Raw genomic sequence first — 12,579 nt, forward strand, 5'->3', positions numbered from 1 at the left:
AAAAAAAAAAAAAAAATCTCCGGAAAAATGTGACGCCCGAGTCGAAATTTTGCTCCCATTTCCAACTTTAATTTTTTCACGTTTGTGAATTCTAAAGGAGATTTCTCAACAGGTTTAATTTATATGGGAATTGAGCTCCTAATTTGTATCTGAAATTGGCAGTGAACAAACAGTTTTTTCACTTAGAGATTTAAAAGAGGAGCTTTCATCAAAACTACAAATTAAATAGTTTCAAAAGAGCATTATTTAATTGCTTAAAATATCAAAGTAGATTGAAAATCCCGAGTTAAAATTTTTCTTCTATTTTCGAGACTTCAATGTTTAATCTAACATCTACTTTGATACTTTAACCAGTCAGATCATTCTATTTTGAAACAATAGTTTCCCATTCGCGTTTAAAAGAAGAGTTTTCAACAGAAATAGCTCTTCTTTTAAACTTGAGTGGGAAACTGTTCATTTACTGCCTATTTGAGGTACAAACTAGGAGTTTAATACAATCAATAACAACAAATATATAAATGAAACCTGTAAAAATCCTCCAGAAACTATAAACGTGAAAAAATAGAGGCTGAAAATAGAAGCGAAATTTGGATTGGGGGTGGGAGAAAAATTTCAATTCGGGATATTTTATCAATGTCCATGACATTTATTTACGAGTCCTTTACTTGCATCAATTACCATTCCATCATTGTAACGTTTTATACTTTATTCGATGTATATGATTTCGCCTCTCAATAATAAATGTCTATTGTCTATGATACTCGATTCGATCGTGTTTATACCAGACGGGCGCTATAAAATTGGATTACGAATTCAACAGTCGTGTCTATCTAGGAACCGTACATCGATATCACTGCAGATCATTTGCATCGTTATAGTCTTTTCATCGAGCTGTGATATTTGTTCCGAGATGTTAGCTTTCATAAAATTACACCGTAATAAAAAATAATAATACTATAATATTTTATACAAATAACATTTCGCGTTATATTTTCTAGTCAATCTACATCTTATTCTCTTTCTGTGTCATGTCATCAGATGTCTATGTTAATATGCCTTTTTCATTTCCAGGGAAAACAGCGAAAACAGCGGAAATGATTTATATTCTAAATAATAACGCGGATGTTGAATCGAAAATCCAATTCGATTGTCGCCTTTCAAGCATACTGATTTTCTTATATCCAGAAACGCCCGTTCTCGCTCTCGACTTTACATAGACCGGTGACGGATTAAAAATTTCATATCCTGTTTCGCGAATTCATGCCACGAGAGACGAATGTACGGGAATTTTTCGCGGGAAAAGAAACTCTATTTTCACACAGGGCGCTGAGTGTTACGTAATTCCTTTTCGTGCCCTTTATGTGCTTTTTCCTTGCAGCAATCGCAATCGCTCCTTCTACAAACATTCTAACAGATCTTCGATTGCCGGAATGCGAGTCGAAGACTCGCATTTAGTATTAAACAAATAATATATGTGTATGTTATATAATATATTCCAGAAATATGATATTACAATTACATAACAGTTATATCACCAATCATTAATATTATTAAATATGGAGGATGTCGCTAATATTACTTTTTTTTTTACATATTGCTCGCGACACATTATTAATATATTACCTGCAATAAAAAATCTTTCTCCGAAAATAATTTGTAATAAAAGAGTTTTTATTACTTATATCATTATAGAGATTTTTTGAATGCATAAAGCGCGAGTTTCTTTATTTTAGGTGTCAAACTCAAGTTTTCCATGAAAACAATGTTGATGTATCAGTCAAAAAATCGTCTTGGAATTCTCATATATTCATATCTAAAATTTTATGATATATAAATTAAATGTATTACTCTATTAGATCTGTAAATTTGGTCAGTATTAAGAGACAATAATGGTTTGTTTGGTTATAAATTGGTTTGTTTTAATTACATCGGACTATTTTCGTAGCTACACTCCAATCTTTCTCTCTCCCTCTCACTCTCTTTCTCTACCGCATGATGCATTCTCTGACAATGATCAATCCGCCCATACATGTGCGCTCGGGAAACACATTGTATATTGCGTTCGAGCATCCAATGGAATCGTGCGGGCTGGTCGCGCATTATCCACTTTAGCGGATATAGCGGTGCGGAGCAGATCCTAAATTGAAGTTTCGAATTAAACTCATCTGCCGGAGTCGCTTTAAGGCTCGCGCGCGCAATTTCGTTGTCGACAAACATGTCGTTGTAAAGACTAGTCGGCTTTAATGCGGAATTATGGTCCCCCGGAATTAATTTGTCGATTTCTCCGCCGCGCGCCTACGGGATCGGAGCAACGAGGCGCGGAGAAAGCGTCAAGAAGCGCGGTAATGAGCATCTAAATTACTCATTACCAAAGTTGTTCGCCGCCGCTCAAGTTGCTTAATTACACGCCGATAGAAGTGTAATAATAAATCACACTTTAACTTTTGATTATATATGAAACGATATCTAATGTCACATAAATACACATTGGATATTAACCAATTAATAATATTAATTAAGTAACGAGAAAATTACTAACGTGACGCTGTTAACATAAAATTCACGGGTGAAGAAAAGATGTGATGAAATTTATATACAAACTTCCACGCAAAGTACGCAAAGATCGCAGACTGTCATTGGAGATGTTTGAGAAGATGCGGATCCGGGGCTTCGAGTTAAATTAATGGGAATCGCGCGTTTCTAGGGGTCCATCCCTCTATTCGGTGACTCGCATACGAGGCGCGATAGCTTCCAGCAGTGGCGGTGCGAAAGTTTTGCGATCACGTTTGACGCACATCGTCACGAAAAAGTGCATTCGCCCATCTATGCACCTATGGTAAACCGTATTCAACTCACGTCCCGCGAGTTTATCTTGGCAAAGAGGGGCTGACATATTGGGATCGTCTGGTCGCATTTATGTGCCCTCTCTGCGCCGACTCGGTGCCCTCCTGTATAAACGCGCGATCTTCTCTCTTCCCGTTCCTGATTCTTAAGCACCACTTCTGGCGCGGTTAGGCCACTTCCGTTATTCTCTCTGCTCGCGTCAAGCATTTGAAAACGCAACGCATCAAAGGAATATGATTATTCCGACTTTTCTCTGTTTTCCCTCTTAGATCATAAAAAGAAAAATATTGAGAATTCGAAGCAAGCGTAAAATTGTTAAATGTAGAATTATCTTAACTTTTTTTTTAATTGCATGCACACATTATTAAAAAGTAGCTTTAATTAAGCAATGTTACGTTAATGTGTTTTATAGTATGTTGTTTTTTTTTTACATTAAAAAATAAATAAAGTTTCTCAATGATCAGATCGAAATTAAAACAATCTCGCAGAAGAAAAAGAGAGAGGGAGAGACTTTATTTTCCACCAGGCTGCATAAATTGTTGTGCATAAATTAAAGAACACTGTCATCATAAACACTCAACTTTTCTTGTTCTTTCTTTTATCAAACTTTCATATTGTTTAAAATAAGATGCGTTTTAAAAAGAAGAATTTAGAAATGAGTTAACAGAAAGTGAATTGCGAAATACGAGAGGGATTTTGAATTTATACCGACGTCGGGTACCGGCAATTTGCATCTATATCTACGAAGCGATGGCTAATACAATTTTCAAGCGCGTCTTTAGTGAAGCGGTAGCACGAATTTATGAATATGACGTAAAAATTCACGCCGTTACGTGGATAGTCGAGTCGAATTTATGCGACAGTTTTAACGCATTTTGTTTCTCATTTGCGAGCATATTTATGTTGCGAAATACGAAAAGAATTGCCAAATATTGTTAAATATCTCTCGGCAAACGTCATACAAATCTTGAAATTGCAATAAAAAAAGTGAAATCTGTAGAAAATCCATGTCGGAATTTTGGAAAGTATTTCTGTATTATTTATCCGTCGCGATAAACCAAATATTTATTTTACAAAATTAAAATTAATAAAAATCGGAATATTGATAAATAGAAAACAATGAATGTACTGAAACAATTTAAAATAAAGAATACTAAATTTAATACTGCATTGAATAATTTACCATGTCCCGCAACATCATGATTCCTGATCCTGGTTTCATCAAGCGTTTTAGCATTCGATTACATATGTCGGAAAATATTAATCCTATAGAGATTGTACAATTTTTCATTTCATTTAAATTTATTTAAATTTTATTTAAAAAAAAAAGAGATTTTTATTTCGAGATCGTCTCTATTTTTACGTAATTCAGGATTATCGTTTAACAAAATATAATATTAAAGATCTGCATTTGTACTGTATGAATGATACAAATGCAGAATAGAGTGGAAAGAAAGGCATCACCAGAACATTTTACCCGATAACCTTGATTTTCATTGAAACCACTAACACATTTCAGATTTCTTGGCAACTTCATAATTATGCTATTTTCTCGCTACAGGTGTAGAATGAAACAATGGAGACAGGATTTGCCACCGACTTCCGTTATAATTACTTTCCACAATGAAGCACGGTCTACGCTACTCAGAACTGTCGTCAGGTAAGTTTGAAACAATTTTGCTTTACATAAAATGCAAATGCAGTTACACTTCAAATTTAAATACATGGATCTTCTTATTTCCTCCTTGATATTTTGTATATTACAATTATATTTTGTATATAAACTTAATCAAAGATTAGCATATTTAATTATTTCGTTTGTAAAATATTTTAAAAATATTTAAAAAATTATATAATATATAAAATTATATATTTAGAAAATTATATAATTATAACAACTATAATATTAAAGATTAAATACTTATATATGAAAACACAGATTTTTCTCGTCTACGCTTCTTCAGGTGGATAAATAGAGGGGTTTGTTAGAATCTCGAAATGAGATTTATTTATACTTGGTACAGGAGCAAGAAAAATTCGTGCACATTAATCAGTTTCAGAGAAAAATTTATTTTCTGTGAAACTGACGCCCTACCATCCGCGTCTTGCTCTTAATAGTCCGCTAAATTGCAAATTGTGTTAAAAAATTAAGGCATTAAAAATGAAAAATAATTCAGAAATTGAATATATTCAGAAATAAAATGTGAGCATTTTTACGCAATTAAATTCCCAAACGCAAAATAATTACCAAATCAAATTACCGAGGCAAATTCTTACGCGGTCGTAGATGGTATAGATACGTGGAGCACGACAATCTTCAATTCTCGATGCGATCAACGAGTTGTGGGAAACGCGCGAAGATTCTCAATTCCACCCGGAATTGGGTGACGGCATGCGATGGAATTTTTTAATCGTCGTTCCATCGCTTTATATCCCTCGCACTTATTATGCGTTTATATATGAATATATATATATATATGTAATTACATACATGAATGCGATAAATCGAAGAATCCGACAGATCTTGGTCAAATATATATAAAAAAAATACAAAAATTAGTTTCTCTTCATTCTTTCATGGAAACTGTAAATTGCTATCGGTTGATGATGCATAAATTAATTCGATTTGGCAATAGTTTTTTAAGGAGACAACTCTACGTTTGATGCAGCGCTCTTTTAGTTTACATTATTTATATAACATATTCGTTTAAAATAATATTTCGCATTTGTAGTAAAAAATCGTAAAGAGGGATACTAAATTATTTTAACGATATTTGGCTTTTTTAATTTCTTCTAAATTGTATTTCAGATTTTTTAAAAATTGTATCGCTGATTAAAGTATAATATTGTTCATATTTGATATTTTCTGAATAACTTCAACATTTTTATCATATTTTCTCTCCAGAAACATATCATTCAGAGACATAAATCATTATTATTTCTCATAAGTGTCATAAGTGCTCTTGTATTAATTGAAACGTTTTTCACTACGGGACGTCCCACCCTGAATGAAGGAAAGTACGAGCCACATTTCTCGCCGGAGGTAGCCTCCGCGCAAAAGTTGCTCGAAGTTCTCATCGTCGAACCGGAAGAAGGAAACAGGCAAGAGTCGGGAAATTTATTTAAGTCTGTAACGCGTGGCGGCGTCGGAGATATATCGGCTCTACCACCTCGGTCGATGAAATTAAAAGGAAGTCTTAATTACCACGACGAAACCACACCTCACCACCATCTTGATGCGACGCGCAAAATTCTTCACGATCAATTTCACGCCTTGTCAAAGTTTTCTACGAAAGTTAAGACAGTATCTTAATGCGATTAAAGAAATTAAAAAATAATAATCTTTCGTTGTTTCATTAATATGTTTGTAATAAGCCTATTGAGACGTTAAAGATTAATTAAATTAAAAATAATCGTAGAGTTAAAAAATTTCTTCACGGAAGAATAATCTTAATTAGTAAAAGGCGCCCTAATTATTTACAATAATTCTCTTTTATTTCAATTCCTTAGTATTTACAATAATCATTTTATATTAATGGAATAGAATGGGACAAGATAACACGAGAACGTTCAAACAAGAGGCAAATGGTCAGGCAGAATCCTTGAAACTTTGATAAAAGATTCAATGGGATAATCTGAAGCTTCTGTTCTTCTCTTAATCCGGTACCTCACTTTATTTGACGTTAATCGACTGGAAATGTTTATATAGAAATGAATTATAGTAATTTAGAAAAGAAATGACGTATCGAAATCTTTCACTCAAAAAAGTGGTATTGCAACTACAGCAAAAATTTTCTGGGTGCGCAAAATTAACTGAGGTACATAAATGATTAGCAAATACTGTGATATCGCATATGTTTCGCATTTAATCAATCTAAGTGACAGAGACAGAATTTATATCTGAACTGTTTGTGAAATTTAGAAAGAATGTTTTTCTGTGGCGCCTATCCATGTTAAGGCCAATCATACTTGTTATAAAGTTTGGCTGTGGTACACAGAAAAAATTAGCGGCAAGAAACAAATGAATATATAATCCTCACATCTAACATATTTGTATAACGCGCCCAATCTATCTAGCTCTTTTAAACAATTTCTCTCAATTTTTCGATGCTGCAGTTATAATTGGCAGTTATATTTCTCACAAAGATCGTTCTAGCTGTAGTATCGAAACTCATATTTATCCAATGCAGTGATTAACATTTGGCAATGGGACCTAAATTTTCTAGAAGATATTATTAGAATATTGCTGCTATAAATTCTATATGTAACAGACAATATTCTAACAGATACAAAAAATAGCGATAAATTTTTGTTGTGACACCTAGAAATCTACCTATATCAGCAAGACATTTTTTTGAGTGATTAAATTGAATAAAAATTGATTAAATTGAAGAAAGATTGCGAGAACGATCTTATGTCAATGTTAATATTTATAAGGTCTTACCGTGATTAACAATACGATATAGATATAACGACAATTCAATAATGTACAATTATTATGTATATTTATTACGTTTCATTGATAATTTCCGAAATTTTTATTTTTATAAAAATAATATTAATGACATTTATTAAATTTGAAAGTTTCTACAATATATTTAAGTTTGCAAATACAAATCTTTGCTCTTTTTTGTTTTTAGTGTACTGAACAGAAGTCCGGAACATCTGATCAAGGAAATCATTTTAGTAGATGATTTCAGCGATCATCGTAAGTAGTTTCACATACTATGTATTTACAAGCTCAAGCGCTTAAAAAAAAAAAATAATAAAAGTAATTTTATTTATTTATCAAGCATAAGTTTTAAATTGTAAAACTACAATGATTTAAAATAAATTTGTTATAAGATTTGATATTATAATAAACAAAAGCGACAATTTATACTCGCGGGTCAACTCATTACGAAGAGAATATTGTGCGTATATAATATTTAACGTAATTTAACGTAATTAAAATGCAAATAATATGTATTTTCAATTACTCGAAAATCGTGCTTAATATTACACATTTAATACTGCATTTAATACCATTAAAGGTTTGGTGAATCGTGCCTAATCCATCATTTATGATACTATTTATCGCCCTAAACATGTATCATTAAATTATGATCTCGAAATTTGTGCATGCTCGATACTAACAATTTAAAGTTTATATTTTCTTAACAAGAAATTATATATTTTGCATTAAATGAATAGAGATAATAGGCTGCAAATAAAATAATTAAAATAATAAATAATAATCGCATAACGAAATACGTAAAATGATATTGTAATCGTACACAAATTTACAAATATGAAACGCGTTCAATTAATGTAAAATTAAAAATGTAAAACAAAGGAAATTGGTTTCTTTGCAGCCGAAGACGGCGAAGAGCTATCGCGAATTCATAAAGTTCGTGTGATCAGAAACGAAAAGAGAGAGGGATTGATGAGATCGCGTGTCCGCGGCGCAGATGCAGCTACCGCGAGTGTGTTGACATTTTTGGATTCGCACTGCGAATGCAACGCGGACTGGCTTGAACCACTTCTGGAAAGGGTGGCCGAAGACCCAACCAGGGTGGTCTGTCCTGTGATCGATGTGATCAGTATGGACACTTTCCAATATATTGGTGAGTATATCGTAAGCATTGACGCGTTTCCACGATCATTTATATTTTTGAGAAATAAAAAGATCGGTTCTCTTTTTTCAGATATCACAAAAATTATCTACGTAAACAATACTCCTTTCTAAGCGAATCAAACAATTTTATCTTGTTCTTAGGAGCTTCCGCTGACCTCAGAGGTGGTTTCGATTGGAGTTTGGTCTTTAAATGGGAGTATCTCAGCCAAGCGGAACGACAGGCGAGACAAAAGGACCCGACGCAAGCTATTAGGACCCCTATGATTGCTGGCGGACTGTTTGTCATCAACAAAGCGTACTTTGAGAAACTCGGCAAATACGATACTCAGATGGACGTTTGGGGCGGCGAGAATCTCGGTATAATTATATAGTTTCGTGTACAGAGTATAAAGCGTGTTTGGGAAAAGTTAACAAAAATTCGCCATACGATTCTTAAATAGTTTTAATCACGTTACTCTTCTTTATAGAAGATGCAAAAATATTTGATAGAAGAACGCTTTTTTAAATTTGTATTAATTTGTTATTTATTTTCTAAAACTAACGTCTAAAGAGATATTTCGCTTTAAGAAAATTGCAAATGCCACGAGAGATATTGCATGTGGCCGATGTACTACGTTACAAAAACTTTCGTGTGAGGCACGCGCAACTCAAGATGAGTACCTTGCAGCAGAGTAAACTTTTTATTGGATCAATATGAGAGTTATAATTTCTTAACAAGTTTTAAACATTTTTTATTACATTATATTAAGAAATATCAAATATTGGCGTAAATATTAGCTTATTTGCCACTATATCTGACAGTTGCATATATAAATAAAATTGAAAACATTTTGGTTCTCGAATAAAGTTTGTGAAGAATCGCGATTATCTATTTATTGCCATAAAAATTATTCAATAAAATGAATTAAAATTGATCAAGCGACTCTTCAATCTTTAATAAGATTCACACTTAATCGATATCGCGTAAAGTGTCACGTTGCCTGTTTACGTTTAAAGCATCAATTATTCTCCAAGTATCAGGAAAGATGCTGCGTCTGTCGTTACAGGTTTCAAACATGAAAGAAAACAAACTATTCGAAACTACCATCTTGTGCGCAGTTTGTAACAACTTCGTGGAAAACATAGCGAGAAAACCAATATATGTCAAAAGTGTGAAATAACTTCGACCTCATTTCGAATGGAGAAGAAAAATTGTCGAGTTCCTCGGAATAATGTTAATATTATCTCAGTTTAGCGCAACTTAAGTGATTTGTGTATTAAAACAGCATTTTTCTATTTACTAACATAAAATTTTGCAAATAATGTGTATATTATATATTCTAAGATATAAGATGTTTTTTAAAACTCTTGTCGAGATAGAGATAGGATTTTTAATTTTCCTTTATAATATTATATACAACAAAAAGCACTTCAGAAATGTAGGAATAATGCGACATAAGAAAAAATTAGATCCGGGAATTTATGCATTCTCTTTTGTTTCACTACACTCTGATTTACTCCCTTCCTCACATTTAACTTTTGCGCTTATACCGCTTACATTGCACACTTGTAACTTTCTTTCAGAAATATCGTTTCGCGTGTGGCAATGCGGTGGCAGCTTAGAGATTATCCCGTGCTCACGTGTGGGCCATGTATTCCGCAAACGTCATCCTTACTCGTTCCCCGGAGGCAGCGGAAACGTGTTTGCGCGAAACACGAGGCGTGCCGCCGAAGTATGGATGGACGACTACAAGCAATTCTACTATAACGCCGTGCCGTTGGCACGAAATATCCCTTACGGAAAGTAAGTCTAGTTGCGCCGACGTTTCAATTAAACTCTCGAGAGACAGAGCTCTAATTTCACTGCGTTTCATCACATGTCGTTTAACGCCACATCAAAGTACGCTACATATTTGAATACACGAAACATGTATAAAAATCTATTTCTTAAAACTGAACTCTCCTCATTCGCATCAATATATACCTTGATATTATTAAATACATAAAAATAGAAGAATTAATTAAAAGAATGCAAAATTATGTATTGTCTTTCTATAAATAATTACGTGTTTCAGTATCCAAGACAGAATGGAGCTAAAACGAAAACTGCATTGCAAGCCTTTTAGTTGGTATCTGAAGAACGTCTATCCCGAATTGATAATACCTACGAGCGAGGGTGGTCCAGGAGGCTCTTTGAAGCAAGGCACTGCCTGCTTAGATAGCATGGGCCATCTTCTCGACGGAAACGTTGGTCTCTATCCTTGTCATAACACCGGTGGCAATCAGGTGAGTATATCGGAATAAAGGAATAATCTAAATTCAATAAAAGTTGAAATATATTCGATAGATAAACATCGGTATACATTTCGCAGGAGTGGGGCCTCACAAAAGACGGCTTGATCAAGCATCACGATCTCTGCCTGACCCTACCGGTGTACGCCAAGGGCACGACGCTACTGATGCAAATCTGCGACGGCAGCGAGAATCAAAAGTGGCGGCACTTGGAAGGCGGCTTGATCCGCCACACCAGAATACCTGTGTGTGTGGACTCGCGGTATCACGCGCAGCGCGGTATCACGGCGGAGAAGTGCGACTCGAATGCGGAGACGCAGAGGTGGCATCTCTACAACCACAATCACTAGCTGATATGGCTGCGGTGAACACGCCATTCATCCGCAAGACTCTTACTTATCGTCGCGCGCCGCGACGTGATCAAAGTCATTCTAACCGAAGCCGACCGCGTCAGAGGCGCCGTTACTTAATTAGGGACTGGCTGTCCGCGCGCGAACAGATCGATCAATTCGGGCAAGTTACTTACCGTATATCAGCGTATCTTTGTGCAATAATCGTGGCTCTTCTTCTGGTCTCTCATATAATACCGAAGAAGAGCCTATCTTGTACCGCGCTGATTTGCAAGCTCGCGATTTCCCAATGCAGCTTGTTTCATAAAATTTAGACGAGAGTGTATTTGGATCTGGGCATCGTATAATAATGAAAAATTGGTATTACATGAGACGAGATAATTTCGCAGAAAACAGTGAAAAAAGTTTTAAGACTGCTTGGTGTATATGATACTAATCAATAAGCTTCAGTTTTAATATCCATTCGAAATTCTATCGCTTTTAATCGTTTTCTTAGACACTAAGAAAACGCTAGAAATCATCACAATATTTCTTTTATAATGACAAAAGATTAATCTTATTGATAGGGTAACGTCTCGCAATCGATGTGTGATAAGCATAATATTATTTATAGTAAAATAATGTAAAAAACGTGAAGGAATGTGTGTACGAATTGTGACAATGCGGAAGTTGCATATACCGTTTCGATGTTGCGACCCGAAGCACGTTGGTTGCGACTGTCTTAAGTCTCGAATGCATGGATTACGGTATATACTTCAAACGTGCGCTGGATTTAAACGAAGGAAAATCATATTATTGAAAAAGCCATTTTTAACACTTTTAGCCTTGAAGATAATTAATATAGCAAACAAATCCCTTGTATTCGCGGTTTAAAGTGTTATAAAGAGAGCTAAATGTGTATATTAATTAAGAAATAATTGAATTGTATACGCAGAATACTCATGCACAGTTTTGGCTCATGATTATCAAACTCGAAGAATTTGTTTGAGAAATATATTACTTGAATAAAGATTGACTTATAGAGTATTGCGTGGATGCGATCAGCTCGTCACTTTTCGCAAGATGTATCGTTTATAAAATCTCAAAAAATTTAATTTAATGTATAAATATAAATTTATAGAGTTCCTTTTAAAAAGGAACTCTCATTAATATAGAAGATTTATGTATAATGCAATTGTAAATTTAGATTGATATCGACAATTGAAGAGTTAAGTGAAATCGGTCCAGAAGATGACAACAACGCTATTAATGAAATATAATAAAAAAAAGATCACCGTTTAGAAATCGATTTAAGAAAAAGCAAAGGTTAAAAATTAAATTATCTTTTTTTGTTTTATGTATAATCAGAGATGATGAAACAAAGAGATAGGAATATATATATATATATATATATCATAGCGATCAAGCTATTCAACTTGTGTAATACTGTTTCTTTCCTTTTTCCAGTTCTCTCTTTTTCTAATTCATCTGCTTTGTTGTTAGCAGCAGAATAACAGA

General features: G+C 33.9%; 1 protein-coding gene across 2 annotated transcripts in view; it reads left to right on the forward strand.

The window, feature by feature from the left end:
* LOC115236417 (polypeptide N-acetylgalactosaminyltransferase 2) overlaps window positions 1–12,468 on the forward strand; it is a 254,111-nt gene extending 241,643 nt beyond the window's left edge. For both annotated transcript variants that reach the window (XM_029808860.1, XM_029808868.1), the window contains exons 4-10: window positions 4,406–4,504; window positions 7,485–7,552; window positions 8,199–8,450; window positions 8,603–8,818; window positions 10,025–10,244; window positions 10,516–10,726; window positions 10,813–12,468. In XM_029808860.1, coding sequence (XP_029664720.1) covers window positions 4,406–4,504; window positions 7,485–7,552; window positions 8,199–8,450; window positions 8,603–8,818; window positions 10,025–10,244; window positions 10,516–10,726; window positions 10,813–11,082 — 1,336 coding nt within the window. In that variant the 3' untranslated portion in view covers window positions 11,083–12,468. The remainder of the gene's footprint in view (window positions 1–4,405; window positions 4,505–7,484; window positions 7,553–8,198; window positions 8,451–8,602; window positions 8,819–10,024; window positions 10,245–10,515; window positions 10,727–10,812) is intronic.
* The last annotated feature ends 111 nt before the right edge of the window (window positions 12,469–12,579 follow it).

The sequence above is a fragment of the Formica exsecta genome, unplaced genomic scaffold (assembly GCF_003651465.1).
Source record: "Formica exsecta isolate Colony F162 unplaced genomic scaffold, ASM365146v1 scaffold111, whole genome shotgun sequence".
Classification (NCBI taxonomy): domain Eukaryota; kingdom Metazoa; phylum Arthropoda; class Insecta; order Hymenoptera; family Formicidae; genus Formica; species Formica exsecta.